The sequence below is a fragment of the Tubulanus polymorphus genome, chromosome 8 (genome assembly GCF_964204645.1).
Source record: "Tubulanus polymorphus chromosome 8, tnTubPoly1.2, whole genome shotgun sequence".
Classification (NCBI taxonomy): Eukaryota; Metazoa; Nemertea; class Palaeonemertea; order Tubulaniformes; family Tubulanidae; genus Tubulanus; species Tubulanus polymorphus.
In genome coordinates, this window is record NC_134032.1 from 15,532,375 (window position 1) to 15,552,267 (window position 19,893).

Genomic DNA, 19,893 nt, shown 5'->3' on the forward strand with positions numbered 1-19,893 from the left:
CAGCGCGGCTAGCCTCCTCCGCCGCCGCCGCAGACGAGCAACCAGAGCTGATGCTAATCCATTCTGTTCGACGTTCAACGACAAATTATCTGCGTTGTCTGCTGTTTCTAATGATATCGGTGCCCGTTGCTCGGTGCCCGGTGCCCGTTGTGTTGCTCGAAAATATATCACAATTCAAACTTAACCGTTTTAAGTTTAAACTTTGTCGCGAAATTGGAACCAGATGGCGCTTTTCCAGTAACGGTTCAGATATAAAGCCAGCTTAAGACCAAATTACTTGTAGTAGCCAATCTACAAACGACTAAAGCTTAAAGATTCAAGACCATTTTTAATCAGTGGTTGTTTCCCGCCTCCCCGAGTTAAGCCATGACCCGCAGGAGATGAGAACATAGGTTTTTGATCCGTCATTAGATTTTCTTTAAAAATGAGAGTTAGGGGAATTACTATTCAGATGAACTCTGAACTTGGTTGGAACTGGATTCGACCCGAACAACTCTGAACTTGGGTGGAACGATTCCACCTGCAACTAATGTCATTGATATTGTGGGTTTCTGGTCTTGGTGATGATATACTCAGGTGTCGTCTTTGGTTCGACAATTCCTTCGACTTAAAATAGGTCGTCGTCACAATAGTCGACTGTGCGAATGAATTGACTATCGGTATAGAAACGACGATGAGATTGTAAAGGTGGACGCGCTGGGTCGCTCATTAAATTCACCGTGATTAATTACGAATTGATGACTTCTTTTCTGACCGGTTACAATAGACGCCGCGTGCGAACGTGAGGCGGACTGCGCGAACGGCGCGAAATTATCGGCAAAACCGCAAAAACAATCCAACCAACGATTACCGATTATCTCCCAAACCCCGTAAGCGCTTCAAGAAGATTCATATTTATGTACTCGGACAAAAGACGCTTCGCCCGGACGAGCTGACCAGCGTCCGGTTGCCAGGCGACGGCTACATCGACCCCAGGGTCGGCGATGTTTCTATTCTATAGAAGAATGTCAAGTTCCCATGGTGTGGACAATAGGACGGCTGTTAATGCTAGAATTGCGGTATTCTCTTTGGTGAAATGCCTTATCGAAACTTGTCAATAATTACAATTAGAGAAAGAGAGATGAGAAAGAGGGGCAGGAGAGAATGGAGAGAGGGTGGAGAGGGAGGGGAGGGGGAACAAGAGAAGGGGGGTCGAGGAGCCAGCTAAACTTCAATATTGTTGTCCTCACCAGACACATGAAGTAATCAGGCGATCATCTCTAGGGTGAGATCGAAACGTCATGTATCTTAGATTATTTGAATTAATAAATTCTTGCTTTTAAAATTATTTTCATTTGTACATAGTTGGTTTTATGAAGTAACCAATAATTCGAGTTTGAAGCCCGCCGAATAAACAAAGATTTCAGTTTAGTCCAATCATGCTACGTAGCTAGCTCACTCCGAAGGATCTTTAACGACAACTTTTTATCTTATCTGACACTCCGTAGTACCCGGTCTACTATGAAAGTACATTTAACCCCTGGACCCGGTTTCAATAGACTAGGATCAACTTGAACCCGGGGGGGGGGGGGGCTTCATTCTTTTTCAACTGAGTTAACCTCCTGGTTTAAGATAATTCCACTCCATGTATTTTAGCTGTTCTTACACGTTACCGTCATCTAATTTACATATACGGGCAGATGATAGTTACAATATATGTATATGTACATACACTGGCCGGTACGATATACAATGCAATACAATGTATTTACGGATAGTATTCATTGTAAACAGACGATATGAATAATGAACTAGTCGTTGCCGCTGTTAGGTTGGAAAACGTCGAGACCGGTTCTTCGTGAAGAAATTTAATGATGACCATTAATACACAATTGTTAGCCGACTCGCGACCATAGAAATTCTGCGTTTCGTTGCCGGCTCGCAAGCTGTCGATCTCGTCTTCATCGTTCTATAGTCACATTTTGGTTCTATAACCAATCTAACAACTTATTACCAGTCTAAGCTCATTTTGGTTCAATTACTAATCTGACAACTTAAGACCAGTCTAAGCTCATTTTGTTCTAAAACCAATCCAACAACTTAAGACCAGTCTAAGCTCATTTGGTTCTATAACCAATCTAACAACTTAAGACCATTCTAAGCTCATTCTGGTTCTATAGCCAGTCTAACAACTTAAGTCCAGTCTAAACTCGTTTTAGTTCTATAACCAATCTAACAACTTAAGACCATTCTAAGCTCAGTTTGGTTCTATTGCTTTGGATCTTCGTCCAGTAAGTTGTTGCAAATTGGCTAGGGCCTGGTGTCCAACGTATTCGGTCTGTCGAAATAGACACGGGCCCATTTGACAGTTGTTCCCGACCAAACTCGACCCCGGGGCAAAAACGGTCGTGTGAACGCGCGGGTTTAAAGTAAGAAACAAAGATTGAATATCGACTTGAACGCGCGGCCTTATTCTATAATTATAAATGTATAAGGCGACATTTGAATCGGTATTGTTCAAATGGAATTTCATTTATTGTAGTCTCGTCAATGTACACACACGCACACAACATCAAGGTATAGCTGGTCTATACAAACAGGCAGCGCTCTGTGATACTGACCACTGCAGTCGTCCACATTGTCACATTATATTATCGTCGATTGAATTGTCTCTCAACACCGCGAGATAAAGTTTGCACTCGTATTTTAGCGATAAGTATCGCTTCTGTCCAGACAGTGTCCTTAGAATTGTGATAAGAAGATAAACTTGGACAATAAATTCACCTAAAACTTATTATCACATTCTGATCACTATGCGAACAAAATGGAAGGAAGTAAACAGTACAATAAGTTCCGGGACTAAACTGGTCTTAAGTTGTTAGATTGGTTATAGAACCAAATTGAGCTTAGACTGGTTTTAAGTTGTTAGATTGGTTATATAACTACAATGGGCTTAGACTGGTCTTAAGTTGTTAGATCGGTTATAGAACCAAAATGAGTTTATGATATATGAATTTATTATTGGTGTTAACCCGCGTTACTTTCTTAAAGCCATTAACGTCAATCAATGACGTCACCCAATAGCCTACGTAATCCGTCCGCGTTCTGAAATCATGTTTTACGATCTTTCATTCTGTCGACAGCAAAAGTCGAAAACCTTTTTTATTTATGATTCAATTTCAATGACGTGACGTTTCATTCATTCATTATATAAATAAAAAACTGTCATATCTAAAACACGGAAGATATTGAAACTCATGCGGTTCGGCGACACAACTAAACCACGTCGCATGACTTAACTTGGGTTTTATATTTTTCCATATAACGAATACAACTGTATATGTAGTTGCGATCAGGGCCCGCGGTTTAGATTCAATAGTTTTGTGAGTTAAGATTTTGATAAACTTCAGAAATGATCTACAATTTCATCAGGACTTATTAGTCTATTTTGACCAAGAACTGTTGAACTGGGGCAGAGTTCCTCGTCAGGTCTCCGGAATCAATAAGTGGATGAACTGTAGACCACAGCTCCTCATCAACCGGCAAATCAAAACATCCGTAACAGGCGAGAATCCATCGAGAACCCATAAGTTTCGTCCAATGGGGTTTCGTTCGCATGTAATAATAATAATAATAATAATATTTATTTACAGTCCGTTACATAAAATATCTCAACAGACTTTACAAATTGACAAAAACATAAGACATAAAATATTACCCAATAAAATAGATATTTAATTTCAGGGTTTAAATGTCCAGGGTTTGCTAGATTGGTATCAAAGTCTATAGGCCTATACGTAAATGTATGTTTGTAATTGAATATATACTTCGTATGAAAAATACAACCGATTGAAAGGTCGTCTGCTAACCGAACGAACCCGTTTTGAAAACAAACTGTTACATTATGCAAGACGTATTAAGAGATATTTTTTCGAGGCCGCGCGTTGTGTCTCCGACAAGCGCGTCTTAATAATAACAATAATAATAATGGATAATAAACTGGGTTGTGAAATCCAGTCTTCGCCGTAAAAAAAAAAAAACACTCGTCTTAAGAATACGTTTTTGCTATAGGTATAATTTCGTTTCATATACCGTTTTGGTGAATTGAGCGTAAAACTGGATTACAAAGGGCTTAATGTGATTAACTGGTAGGTCTATACACGGACGGGGTCGGGTCGTTTTACTTTCGTCTCGAGTGGTTTTTAGTATCGTGTAGAACACGCGCGCGCTCGAGAGAGCCAATAAACCACTATCTACATATCACACGAAATCACACGTAACAAACGTCCCGATGTTTTTTAGCGTTGAAATTCGTAGTTGAGATATCCGTGCGATCATAAAGATCTGAGAATAGCTTAGCTAACAATTTCAAGGCCAGGTTTAATGCCATCTTATATAACCTATAACTAAAGCCAATCTAACAACTTAAGACCAGTCTAAGCTCATTCTAGTTCTATAACCAATCAAACAACTTAAGATGAGTCTAAGCTCATTTTAGTTCTATAACCAATCTAACAACTTAAGACCAGTCTAAACTCATTTTAGTTCTATAACCAATCTAACAACTTAAGTCCAGTCTAAACTCATTTTAGTTCTATAACCAATCTAACAACTTGAGACCAGTCTAAGCTCATTTTAGTTCTATAGCCAATCTAACAACTTAAGACCAGTCTAAGCTCATTCTAGTTCTATAACCAATCAAACAACTTAAGATGAGTCTAAGCTCATTTTAGTTCTATAACCAATCTAAAAACTTAAGACCAGTCTTAGCTCATTTTGGTTCTATAACCAATCTGACAACTTAAGACCAGTCTAATCTGATTTTGGTTCTATAACCAATCTAAAAACTTGAGACCAGTCTAAGCTCATTTTAGTTCTATAACCAATCTAACAACTTAAGACCAGTCTAAACTCCTCTTGGTTCTATAGCAAATCTAACAACTTAAGACCTTACCGATTTAAGACCACTTTTAAGCTTAGTTTTATCAAGCTCAGTTACACGCAATAGCCCGAAATGCTTGGGGCAGCAGTAACTCAAATCAGCGAACTGTATTGTTTTGGTATAAAGGAGTGCCCGAGGGGAGGGTACAGAAACCCGGAAGTATTATTACGTAATTATGTAAATCTATATTCTGTGTAATTATAATATTTTCTTCGCGCTCGCAGACGAATTCACGTTTTATTATATATATGTATATAACTCATGGGTGTGAATTCCGCCAGAAGCCGGGCCAAATCTAGTCCCAGAATAGTGAATGCATTTCTCGTTTTCAAGACAAGATTGATGTCTTCAACTAACTGACTAACCGCTAATTACCTACTCACTCATATACTAACCCGAATATACTGTGCGATTAGCTCAGTTGGTGAGGTGAAGGACTAGGCCCCGAGAGGTCCCTGGTTCGAAACCACGTCTGGCGTTATCTGTCAAGACCTATACATGAACTAATCTCTGCTAACGAAGTCAGGACCACAGATCGTGAATTTTGATTATAATTTTTTTCTAAATCGTTTTCAATCTTTTAAATTCTGTACACATTCAAAATGGGTTTCAAACTTATTTTTGATAATGATATAATTCATGAAACGGACCCCGGACAGGTGTCTTACATCTCGAGCCGGCGATAACCTCAACACACGCACGTATATAAACCGTCAACTTATTTAAAACAATCCCAGATCATATTACACCCGACAAACACTAACCATTGAACATATATATATTACTTACTACAATGATATCCACTGCCTAGTAGACTTGTGTATAGATTTATTATGTAAGGTTTACAACCAATCTAACAACTTAAGATCAGTCTAAACTCATTTTGGTTCTATAACCAATCTAACAACTTAAGACCAGTCTAAGCTCATTTTAGTTCTATAGTCAATCTAACAACTTAAGACCAGTCTAAGCTCATTTTGGTTCTATAACCAATCTAACAACTTAAGACCAGTCTAAATTCATTTTGGTTCTATAACCAATCTAACAACTTGAGACCAGACCCTATAGCCAATCTAACAATTTAAGACCATTCTAATCTCATTTTGGTTCTATAACCAATCTAACAACTTAAGACCAGTCTAAACTCATTTTAGTTCTATAACCAATCTTAAACATAAGACCAGTCTAAGCGCATTTTAATAGTTCGATAACCAATCTAACAATTTAAGATCAGTCTAAGCTCAATTTTGTTCTATAACTTGCATTACTGGCTCTAACAGATTGTTGAAACAAATCGGTTTTTCGAACATCAAAACGTCTTTATAAAAACGTCAAAACGTGTCTTTACTCGGGATGTCGGCTCTGATGTCACAATGCTGCTTTAAACGAATTGATGGTCGGACATTGTTAGAGAAGAACATGATTAAAACCTGTTGCGGAGGAGACAGAATTTCTAAATGTCGCCGAAACTTGTTTAGAAATTCGCGAATTATCGTTTCGAACGCGTGTCGCATAGTTTATCATAGATATCGATATTTAAGACACCTGGTTCACGGAGCAGACGACACGATCGCGAGAACAATAAAACACAAATCGGTCGACACATATTTCATCTTGGTCGTGTCTTGTTTTATCCTCTATTCTCTCCATACGTGCGACATAAATATCTCACTGAATACACATCTGTTGTTTACAATGCACGTGTATATATATATATGACTCTATCAGGATGGACCGCATACACTCGACTCAAATGTAGGAACCAGATAATAATAAGATTAAAACCTACCATATGTACAAATTTAAAACATTTAAATTGAAATCTATTTCCTAAATCAAATGTTAAAGAGACTATTGGTAATAATAGAATATCTCGGTTCACTCAGACGTGGAGAATAGATTAAACCAACTATATTTATATATAAATTTGAAACATTAGAAATGAAATTTATTTCCTAAATCATTAGTTAAGAGACTATTGGTAAAAATAGAATATCTCGGTTCACTCAGACGTGGAGAATAGATTAAACAAACTTTACATATAAATCTTAAACATTAAACACGAAATTTATCTATCAAGAAATGAAATAAAAATCTAAAGACACGTAAAAATCGTAAGGAAAAATACAGTTGTTCAATTGATTTACGATATTGTTGGTATCTCTTATTGGTATCGTTTCATTAAGACTGGAAATAGTCTCAACTACTTACACCCGTGACTCAGTCATAAACTTATATCATTAACAGCCCGGTCAATCGAAGCCGGTTTCGAATCGAGATTGTTGTTTTTTTTTATGAAGTATCAACGGCGTGCGACTAAACTGTCAAACGCTTTAATAAAATCAACAATGAAATTCTACACGGCGCGTTATCAAAACGATTGTCTTTACTTCAATTCTCTCACGCGACAACATCGACTAAAAAAGCACGACCGTAAAATCTCGATCGTGAAATATGTACTTCCGATATCTGGGTTCCCGGTACGATAAATGATATATCGCTCTTTGTGTATGATATATCGCGTACCTGATATATCCAGTATCAACTAAGTTCGAATCGTTCGCCGGCACCGGATAGCGGAGCCGGAGAATTCATCTTACGAATGAATGCCAAGGTCGCAGCGACGTACGGAGCACCGAGAAATAAGACACGATGATTTCGTCATAATTAATTCAGCGATTCTCGATTGGAAGAGTAACTGAATAGTGATAGACTGACGCGTGTTGCTACACTGAAGAAAGACCCCGTAATTGTGGAGAAAAACTAAGAGAATACAGCGACTTTGAGATTCAATTCTATGAGACATTTTCAAACTTAATATTTTTGTACGGCCAGCATGCTGCCTAAAATACGAGCAATATCTTAACTTTCTCGTAGCACGCGCACACCAACATTGGCGCGCACACGCCTGAGACCAGGGATCCAAGTTAAGATTGTGTTATGCTAGGTTCACACACACGATTTTTCGTCGAGGAATCGAGCAACTCACAGTCGAGGACAACTATTTTGAAGTGAGTCATGTGTGTGAACGAAAAAGTTGCTCGATTTTCCTCGACACAACTCTAGTCTCGACTAGTTGAGAGAAATAGAACATGTTCTATTTCTCTCAACTCAGTCGAGGAGTTGAGAGAAATCTAACCAATCAACATGCAGTATATTCGCGCGCATTTTAATAGTCTTCCTTTCTGGTAAGAGAGGGCAATATATTTCTACAATTTCTACAATAAAAGAATAAACCTTTAAAATCTCATCAATCGCATGTCTATCAGATAATTGATATATGAGACTCATGAATTCTCTTTAAAATTTCTGGAGTCAGGCGGTACCAGGATCCCCTAACACCGGGCATGATATATCCATATGGATGCTGGATAGGCCAAAGTCGTTTTATCACAATTCTCTTTTTGATTTCTGCTTAAATTGCAATTTCTTGTTCATCCTTCTATGCCTTCTATGCACTGCTGCATCTACGCCCAGCTGGAGTTGTGTGAATTAAGCTGTGTGTGTGAACACACATTTTGACACAACTTTGTTTATTTATCTAACCGGGTCAGAAGTTGAGAAATCGAGAAGTTGAGACAACTTCTCAATTTTCTCTTCAAAAAGTTGTGTGTGTGAACCCAGCATTATCTACATTATTTAACCATGGACTGTACAACGAATTTGTACTCGTTTTAGTGTCCGCGATTAAACTGACAAAATATTTTATCTTATCCCGGTGGATGAGTAGCTCAGGTAAAGATTACACATAGAACCTGTATCCGATTACGCCTGAAGCGAACTCACGAGGGAGATTGCACTACGGGTCGAATGTGTTTAGAATTAGAGCAGTTGTCCGTGCGCGGTGTGTGGGATTGAACGCGAGGTCCCGAATTACTACTCCTCCCCCGAGGGAAGTGAGGCGAGATATGACGTGAGAGACTGAACAGCTGATAGGTTATCAACCAGCAGTCGATCGCTATCGATTACTGGTCAGAGAGAGAGAGAGTGTAAAGAGAGAGAGAGAGAGAGAGAGAGAGAGAGAGAGAGAGAGAGAGGGGGGAGAGGAGAGGTGGGGCAGAGAAAGGGGGAGTGACAATGGAGAGAGAGAGTGGAAAGAGGGAGAGGGAGAGGGAGAGGGAGAGGGAGAGAGAGAGAGAGAGAGAGAGAGAGAGAGGAGAGAGAGAGAGAGAGAGAGAGAGAGAGAGAGAGAGAGAGAGAGAGAGAGAGAGAGAGAGAGAGAGAGAGAGTGAGAGAGAGAGAGAGAGAGAGAGAGAGAGAGAGAGAGAGAGAGAGAGAGAGAGAGAGAGAGAGAGAGAGAGAGAGAGAGAGAGAGAGAGAGAGAGAGAGAGAGAGAGAGAGAGAGAGAGAGAGAGAGAGAGGGGGAAAGAGGGAGAGAGAGAGGGGGAGAGGAGAGAGTGGATAGAGGGAGAGAGAGAGGGGGAGAGGAGAGAGTGGATAGAGGGAGAGAGAGAGGAGAGAGAGAGAGAGAGAGAGAGAGAGAGAGAGAGAGAGAGAGAGAGAGAGAGAGAGAGAGAGAGAGAGAGAGAGAGAGAGAGAGAGAGGGAGAGAGAGGTGGGAGAGAGAGAGGGAGAGAGAGAGGGAGAGAGAGGATAGAGGGAGAGAGAGAGAGAGGGGGAGAGAGAGTGGAAAGAGGGAGGGAAAGGGGAGAGAGTGGATAGAGGGGGAGAGAGAGAGAGAGAGAGAGAGAGAGATGGAGAGAGGAGGGAGAGAGAGGGGGAGAGGAGGAGAGAGAGTGGAAAGAGAGGGTGGAAAGAGGAGAGAGAGGGGAGGGGTGCCGATGGAGATGAAAGAGTAAGGAGATACTACCGCAGCTTCCCTAAGAACAACGGAGAAACATCGAAAATTGAAACGCGCCCCGAGACGATATAACCTATATACTTGCTGAAAAATAGAACCTGATGCAGGCGTGACATGCTACTTACCGGCCACATTCGCTCGCGGTTTCGCCCCCAGAAATGCTAAATTCACATTCGCTTTTCGACCGTCTATCGATGGATTAGGATCCTTCGTCGCCTTGGCAGCCCCTTCTATTGTTGCCATAGTAACCTGCAGGTAATAAGGAGACGAAACAATTCATTAAAACGAAATCAAACGATGGACAAGATGAATTACAGTTGGTGACCTTACGGTTAAACTGGATCTCGATCGGTTTTAACTGGATTTGGGGATCTTGACCAATCACTTTAACCTGATAGGTAACGGAGGTTGGGTGAGAAGTTCGTATATTTCATTTCACAAATGGGGGTGGAAGGTTGGAGCCTTAAGACCCCGGGTCCAGTTGCCAGCAGTGACTTATCATATTGGCTATAGAACAAAGATGGCGATCTTGAATCTAAACCTTAAATGTGCAAGCGGCTCCTGGAATCGATTTCATGAAAGAGATTAAGTTTTAAAACGTTGTTGCCCCCAATAAACCGAAGATTTTGGTAAACCCTTTTTTCTGGGGCCGGGTTCATAAATCGATTGAAGAAAATTGGTCCTTCTTTGAGAAACCTGGAAACCTGGGATTACGGATTTCTAAACGGATTTTCTCAGGCAGACAGACCCTATATGAGTTATCAGTCTGGTGAATTCAACGCGTTTGGATTAAAGGGTGTTATTTCTAAGGTACCCTGTTCATTTCATCTAAGCTTCTCAGCGACTCAGGTTGCGTATTCTTTATCTCAAAACTAAGACGCGAAAATCTCTTTCTTTTCTTTTCAGCATTTTTTAAAAAACATTGTTCGTTCCCTGAGTGGTTTGTTCCGTATGGTGGTTTGTGGTTGGTGGCGGTTTTGTTGGTGGCGGTTTTGCTTTTTGTTGCTGGTGCAACTTATCCAGTGTACTGTATGACCGCATAGTGATGTACGGTAGCGTCGCGGGGGGTGTTTAACGGGGCAGGCAAAGAGCAGACGAACGAACGAACGAATGCTATATGAAGAAATCATGACATTATTAAACAAATGAATTTCACAATAAACTACGTATTCACTGAACTTCCTGATATCAGCACCTGGTTTACAATAATGTGCAGTGTCATTTCCAATGAGTTGACTCCGACCATGGACGTATAAACTAGATCTAGTTTATACGTCCATGCTTCGACTCATAACAGTGGAACTGGATCCAGAACTGTGGAACTGGATCCAGAACTGTGGAACTCGATCCTTTAACTGTGGTACTCGATCCTGAGTTGACAGTACACTCTGAACTCACAACTGTGGAACTGGATCCTGAACTGTGGAACTGGATCCTGAACTGTGGAACTGGATCCTGAACTGTGAAACTGGATCTCGAGTTCACAGTTAACTCTTAACTCACAACTGTGGAACTGGATCTCGAGTTCACAGTTAACTCTTAACTCACAACTGTGGAACTGGATTATGAGTTCACAGTTAACTCTAACCCTCACAACTGCGGAACTGGATCTTGAGTTCACAGTTAACTCTAACAACTATGGAACTGGATGCTGAGTTGGATCAAACTCCTGCTTCCACCTCACGGATGAACGGCATCATCTCCATCCTCTAGGGAGGAGGATGCTGCAACAACTGCGTCATTAACTATAGATTATATTGTACATCAGACACAACTGGTCGTGTATATATTTACAGTATTGCAATCAACACGACCAGGTAATTACAACAGCTGCCTGTGGAACAGAGTGTAACTGATATAAGTGTCGAGCCAGAGAGGGGGCATTTATATTGAGTGACCAGTTCACTCTTTCTCCTGTCGACTGTGTTTTTTTATCCTTTAAACAGTCATATTTTTCATATTTTAAACAGTATCAGTACTATAGCAACAACAGAGCAAAAAACCTCGCGGTTTTTCGTTTGTTTTTGTTGTTGTTGTGGTAAGCAGTTCCATCCGTCAGTTGTCCCCGGTGGGGAGGGGAGAGAGGAGAGGGGAGAGGCTGTCCTATATCTCTCTCGCTCTCGCTGTTGCCCGGAGATGACAGGCGCGCGACGTAACAAAGAGATTTGGAAGATGATGTCAGAGCTCGTCTGGGGCAGACGGCTCCGCGAACAGCTGCGGTGAGGAGTTATGGTGTGCGATCATCTGAACTATTTCTTTGTTCTCTCGAGAACCCAACATTCCTTCATCGAGTAAAACAAGACCAGCGCCCGCGAGTCTCACAACGAGAAAGTTTAACTAAAAAAATCGGTTTAATTCCTAAATCGGTTACTGTCTTATTTTCAGTAGGGGCAACTATATTCGAACTTTATAGTTTTGAATATTAGCCGTTGTGATCCGTCATGTTTGTGTTATTCGTGATTTCAGAACGATCTTGGCTGTGTTGATGATGCGCTAATATTCTATAACGTGAAGAAGAAAGTCCTCAATCTCAGCCGAAAAACTGTATAAACAACGAGTTTATCGGAAACATTTCTAACAAAAAGATCTTTGTATTTTTGAAATTCGAATCGTTGTGTGAAATGACGTGTTTTCGTCGTTATTTGTTTACTTTTGCGGCGAGTTGCGCAAAGGTATTCAGGGCCGGAACAGTGAAAAACAAATAACACTAGACCGTGGTGCGGGCACTACTATCTGATTGACCATTGTCACCTGAATCTACTGTCCCTGTCAATGTAAATACCATTTAGAATTTCATTGTATTGCAGCATGCTGTAGTATATATATATATATATATATATATATATATATATATATATATATAATATATATATATATATATATATATATATATATATATATATATATATATATATATATATATGTATATATATATATATATATATATATATACTAACGTCGAAAATGATTTTCGGGATTTTTTTTTCTTAAAATGTGCTTTCGATAATATACACGTGTTTCTAAATTTCGGGTTGTGAAACCAATGTTTAAATTATTATGGGTTAGAATGGATTAATTGAATCGATGAATATTACGAAGATATCGCTCAGGTCTGGTTACTAACTAGGGGTAACCCTGTAGTGCACATAACGCAAATTGCACAATCCCAATAGATCTTCGCCATACAGCTGGCGAGCTTTCCATTTCAAATTAAATCACGGAATAGTAGTGATTGTCCCTTTTGATTGAGTGGGTTTTGATTTTTACAGACCAACCATAGTCACACTATAGCCGGGAACGAATCGGGGTTTGTTTGATATTGACCAGATATCTATAAATGTAGTTAAATATAATTGGATGGTCAGATTTTGTAATTTCGATTCCGGGTCATACAACAATATTTGTTTTACTTTGCGATTTCCGATTTGAAAACCCAAACCACGGAATCGTTCCTGGTGGGTTTGTAAGTGACACCGAATTAAAAAATTATACCTATCAAATAAATAGGGTCAATCCATATTTTAAGATTATAACTTCCAATCGTATGGCACCCAATTTGAAGTTCGGTGAGTCTAGCTGGACCCCACGTTTTAACAATGGTAAACGGTCAATTTAATAACAGAGACAATACCTGGTTTTACGGCATCGGACAGTCTCTCCGTAAGACCACGAGCGGGTACCTGAATGGCCCATTTATTCGGTCGGCACAGATGAGCTTAATATCAACCTGTATACGTGGCCTTTAATCTTATTTATAAATGGTGCCCGTAGAATTATTTATGAATTCACCGGGTCCCCGTGTAAAGCGCCTGGTGAAGACGGGGTCGGTTATCTGCGCCACACGTGGTATAGATGGAAACTGTGAACGCACATGTGATACTAATGGTCTCACCTTCATCGCAATTTCGACAGATGTTGCTTTTGGAAATTGTTCCGATGTCGTAAACTCTCAATAATTCATGCATGAGATGTTGACAATATCGAACGCTTCGCATATCATATCATATCATATCATATCATATCATTTCAGCCGTTGAAAATATTTCTCTAAAGAAGTTATTAATTTACTTTTGATATGCCGGGTTCTTATGAAAACGGTGGATTGAAGGTTTAATCCTTTAATCCTATCAAGTGGATTAACTTTCGAACGATGACCAAAACAAACCCGTCCCAAACAAGACCGGTCTAAGCTCATTTTAGTTCTAAAACCAATCTAACAACTTGAAACCAGTTTAAATTCATTTTAGTTTTATAACCAATCTAACAACTTAAGACCAGTCTAAACTCATTTTGGTTCTGTAACTAATCTAACAACTTAAGACCAGTCTAAACTCATTTTGGTTCTGTAACTAATCTAACAACTTAAGACCAGTCTAAACTCATTTTGGTTCTGTAACTAATCTAACAACTTAAGACCAGTCGTAAAGATCTCAGCTCACCTGAGGACTATGTAACTGGCCCGATGCTTTCTATCCATGTGTCAAATTAAAATATTCTAATCCAACATTCATATTACCGTGAAGAGAAGGGCCGTTAATAATTCCGTTTGCTAAACATTAAAAGCATGAATTGTTCTTACTCGATTCGGGCCGGATTTGTCGCCGAAAAAAAAACAACATGATGTTTACCTACATTCGCCTGGGACGAGACCAATGTGTTGCGTGTATGAGTTTAGTTTGGGTAAGAAAACTGTTTGCGAATCGACGTCTATAGTAAGTGGATATACACGAGAACGGTTTTATATCTGTGAAGGTATGCGGTAGTGAGAGTGAGAGAGGGAGGATGGAGAGAGATGTGGGATGCTGGTACACAGCTGCCTCTGTCGTCAGCGCACAGTAACTGCCACGGTACACACGCACGCGCGGCTCCAGGTAAACCATGTGTTGGGTAGAGCTCGCCGATAAAACTATTGGGGTCATCTCTCTACTGAGAACACTTCCCTAAAAATGACTCACTCTGTATGTTTTACGTGATGCCTCTCGAAACAAAGACAACGCTAGAATCGGAATGAGAAAATCCGCTATTGGGACTTCATAAATATTTTCAAACCAAATACGAATTCCTGCAATCGATCGTCGACAACTAGCGACTTCTTGAATAGATCTAAATATATCTATTTCATATGACTACATTGTTTGTAAGTTACGTGTAGGAGACTGACGGATTTAGTTTTCACAAATCGTAGCACTGCGCTGCATGGAGGATAGAGTGAATGGTTTCAGTCAGTAAACAGGACGCCGTTGTATAGTCTGTTGATGATCGAATACTTTCACGATCACCAGACGCGGACAATCGTCCGAACTTTCGTGTCTTTTCATTTTCGAATTAATCAATAGATTTCCTTATATCACAGACCGTAATTTTGATTTTTATTGCTCATTCAACCAATAGATTAATCCATTTTTGAATTCTTAAGTTTTGTTAGAACGTTAGAATCCAGTTCCACAGTTCTGGGTTAACACGCAACTCTGGGACCGGTTGCATAATTATGACTTAGATTTAAGACCAGTTTAAGACCAACTTAGTTCTATAGCCAATCTAACAACTTAATACCAGTCTTAAGATTTAAGACCACTTTTGGACTTAAGTCACGACTGTGCAACTAAAGTTAAAACGTTGAAAATGATTTCAAACTCAAAGTAAACTTTAATCTAACTCACATCACCGAGGAACCTAGTTAGTTACCTAATCGTTGGTGGTAAGCTTTTTTATAATCGGATGCGCTTATACCAAAATGTGGTTTGTGAAAATATCCGATCGTGAAACTAAACCACAGTCAGGTTACTGACTATGTGGAACCGGACACCGGTTCTGAACTTATATTCAAATCATTCTATAATTAAGTATTCGTTCAATATATATATATATATATATATATATATAATATAGATTTAAGAGAATTTAGACTTTATAGAGTTCTATATCTCATAATAATTCCGCTACATCTAGGACTAGGTCGTCGTCTGTCGCGCGCGCTTTACGTAAAACTTGACCGAAAGGTGACGACCAGTTCACCGCATAAACATACATAACATAATATATATAGACAATGTTTATGGAAAAGACTTTGGTCTTTGGAAAAGTTTAAGGTATGTACGACGAGTCGGAATTCTGCGGCTACGAACACTAAAACCCGTAAATCATAATGTCGACGCGGTGCGGACAATAATTGGTGTCTCTAAAGGGTTGTATTGGTCAATTCAATTGTCGGCTTTTACGACCCCACGTTGTGACGTTGCTATCATCTTTGATACACTCTACAAGGTTCGCCTATACTGGATCAATACCACATGCACCCGCTATCTCTCTCTATAGACGCAAGGTTAAGGTATACAAAGGAATCTACGCATCTCATATAGCGGTTATGAGTCGACACTGAAATTTTACCGGGTAAGGGCCTGAAAAATAACGAGTTCGAGACTCTGTGTCTTACTGCGGTAAAGTTGAGACCGGTAATATTCAACCCCGAGTTGGTGTCAAATACCGAGTAAGAGTTTGTGAAGTAAACATCAGATGGTATAAGATATCGAGAATCAACACTTATCAAGCAATGATGCTCCATAAGTGCAAAAATACTGTTCACACTAAAACACAAAACACAAAATCAATACTTACAAATCCGTATCCTCGAGATTTCCCTATTAACCGGTCAGTAATTACGACCGCTTCTTCGATTTCGCCGAAATCTGAGAAAAATTTTCTTAACGACGCGTCCGTCGTCGAATAGGGCAAACCGCCGACGAATATCTTCGTGTACGTAGTGTCTTTCTGGTGGATAATGTGCTGCTGTTGCTGCTGTTGCGGCTGTTGCTGCTGCTGTTGTTGTTGATTAGCCATTTTTGACGAGATATAGTTTTAATCGTTCTGTTAATTTGTATATATATATATAAAAGCGAGAATATAGATTTACTTTTTCTTTTTAATAAATCTGGAATGATACAGCGCGCGCGCTAGTCGGTCTAATATTCCTCGAGTTCGATATAATCCCGGTGTAGTAAATAAAACAGCTGAATTTACTCCTGCGATTTTATCCGTTCTATGCTTTGATCGTAGAGTTCCGTTACTTGTTCTCGCAGACGAGAAGAAAGTCAGTAGTTTGTATAGAACAGTGTGTACGAGTCGGCTTTCAATACTCTACTACTGGTTTATACTATAATCACTCTCTCAAGTAGTTACTCGCCGTCTGCTCGGCCGAACCGTTCTCTGATTGGTGGAAAGTGTCGATGACGTCAGCAGTTTGCGCACACCTCTCTGTACAGGTGGACCGGAAGTACGCCGCACGTGTAGCTGGAGTGAGTTTCTTTTCATCTCTGGAGCGAGTTGACACACGTTTTGATAATGTAGGCCACGGACGACGTTAAGAGAGCGCGTCTAAGCGAAGGAGCGGGGAGCATCCAACACGGATCAATGATCAATTCCATTTTCTTTTCCAACTAGTACCAAACTTGAAGATACAAAAAGAGCATTTTTACCGCGATATTTCTTTCTGCAACAAACCCAACACACGTAAGATGCCCGAATTGTTAAATTCGACAAACAATAGTTTTATTTCAAATACAGTGAACCTCCGATATACCACCCATATTTTTCGGACTATATTCCGGAATACAGTGGAATAAAGATTAGATCCGCCCCTGGTTTACGAGAAGAAAATACATTTAAAGAAATTTCATAATAGGCGTTTTAAAATGGATTGAAAAAATGATATTTTTTCTTTAATTTAATGACTTTCGCAGAATTCTGGAGTTTTGTTAAATGTCCCACAGTCTTTGATTGCTAACTTGGTAAATGATAGTTAATTTCACATCATGATAACACCAGAACACAAATTTGGTAATTCATTTTAATGACAATTTCAACATTTTATATCAAAAAATAGCTCTACTTCGATTTGATTATTTGTATTATAGATATCTTACAGTCCCATAGCGCTACCTTGAAAAACAAATCGTTTGGCTTCTCCGCACTAAGGGGTTAAAAATGGGTCAGCCATATACGCTTCCGATTTTGTGTCTCTGACCAGCAGACGGAACTGTCATATTTTACGTATGTCTGGAATTTCTGCCAGTGTGATCCCAATCATTCCGGGGAAGTCAATGAAAAGTCACTTTTTACGCGCCATAAACTAAATTATAGACACTGCGATTGTTTCACTAAGTCTCGTAATAATTCGTGAAACGACTTGACTTTTTTTCTGAGGGTGCTTAAAACGGTCAACGCCAATCGTCTGCCGACTAGTATACAGGCCCGTACATAGGGGGCTCGATGGTTACAAATTTTTAAAAAAAATTTTCTAAAACTCTGATTTTTTGCGTTTCAACTATGAACCATTTTTAAGAATTATAATAGTTCGTCACTTCTCGAAAATGAAGGGTGTCCTAGTCGAGAACCAGAAAAAAAAATCGTAAAAACAAATTAATCAATATAGTAATTATCTATTATGTAATTTTCTATTATGATTATTGCGGCTTTGACCATGGACTCAAAATCGTTTAGAGTATGTGTTAGTTTGACTGATGTGTCCGGTCGTGATGATGGCGGAGATCAACATGTTAATTAGTACTAATTGTCCCCTGTAATTAATTACAGACACGACTAAGATGAGTTGAGTAGTGCTCAATATAATACAGGTTTATTGTAGCCATTTCTATAATATAATATAATATAATATAATTTCTTTATTTCGTGCCGAATCAATGAAAAAAATACGATATTTACATACAGATATTAGAAAAGTAATATTATTCAGTGTTTGTATCAACATATAGCAATACCAGTACAGGGTCCGATCTAAGGAATGAAATCCACTTTCCCGAGGGACAAGCATATCTGAAATTTCACTCGCCCCCTCCAAAAGCTACTTGCCCTACACAGGCAGTCCGATTGGTGGCACAATTTATTCACCTTTGTATCGAGTGGGAAAAAAGCTTTCTGTCATAAAATTGCACTAGCCCGGGGGACTAATGATAATGAAAACCTACTTGCCCTGATGAGAATATACTTGTCCCGGGCGATCGGACAAGTGTTTAGATCGGACCCTGCAATATGTGACATTTTTAATACATACTTAACATGTGCAAAAATAAACAGCTAAAACAGCCCTGCTTGATTAGGGGGCGATCCTTGATTCTTATAGTTTGTTGATCTCTGAATTAGGAGTTTAATTAACACTGCAACCATTTCCATGGTATATGCAGCAAATAAACAGAAAACATGTATGCATTATTTACAAAACAATTGAAACTTTTCCTGATAAGATATTAGAAAATAAAAAGATTTATAAAAACGATGTTTTTTATCCAGACAGCGTATTTCACTGGTCGCGTATTCAGGTATGTGTTAAAAGAATTAAGAGAATTATCCCCAAAAAAATCGATTTAACACAAAAAGAAATAGATCTAGACAAGATAATCTTTACTTTTTTTGATTGTTTGATTGCGGGTTCGCGATACTTTTAGCGAGTTTCTGTTTCTTAACGCGATTGTTATGAAATACGTCGTTACACAAGTTTTAAGATATTTAAAGGATTAAGATTTCCAGGGTTCGACCCGGCTATATCTTACATATGTATATATATAAGTCGTCTTATTATCATTCAAAGATTAAGTCCCGGATCGTTAAAATTGTCGTTCGAGTTCTTTTGAAAGAAGATTAATCATAAATTGTATGTGATTATATGCGCGGATTGAATAACGGGGATTTGAAAAGCGATTACGGCTTGAAGCCCGTTTATAACGTGTCCGAGCGCAAAACACTGACAAAACAATATCCTGCTGACCTCTGAAGTCCGTACGTACGTCTAACGGACCCCGGTTTTATATAGTCATGAACTCAGTTCATGCGCTGTCTTATATCTTAATGACTGGCGTCAAGTGATATAGAACAAAACTGGTCAGAACCGAAATTAGTTTAGCCTAGTTTTAAGTTGTTAGATAGAACCAAAATTAGTTTAGCCTGGTTTTTGGTTGTTAGATAGAACCAAAATTAGTTTAATGGCGAGTGTGTTTTAGAAGCCGCTAAACCAAAAAAGTGAGTTTAGAACTATTTCATAAAACGGAAGTCTGGATCCAAATTCCAAATCGGAGTTTGTTTTTCTGACTCTGGGGAAATCGGTATTTACAAATCTGGTATTTAACATTTAACACTGGATGGTATAAATTGTATCGGGGGAC

At 39.2% G+C, this 19,893-nt stretch overlaps 2 protein-coding genes across 2 annotated transcripts in view; both read right to left on the bottom strand.

Annotated features, from left to right (window-relative positions):
• Positions 1 to 16,558, bottom strand: part of LOC141909942 (RNA-binding protein 38-like) — a 38,283-nt gene extending 21,725 nt beyond the window's left edge. The window contains exons 1-2 of the mRNA XM_074800627.1: positions 16,337 to 16,558; positions 9,847 to 9,970 (exon numbers count right to left, since the gene is read on the bottom strand). Coding sequence (XP_074656728.1) covers positions 9,847 to 9,970; positions 16,337 to 16,558 — 346 coding nt within the window. The remainder of the gene's footprint in view (positions 1 to 9,846; positions 9,971 to 16,336) is intronic.
• Positions 1 to 19,893, bottom strand: part of LOC141910134 (uncharacterized) — a 239,496-nt gene that overhangs the window by 39,987 nt on the left and 179,616 nt on the right. The window lies entirely within an intron of this gene.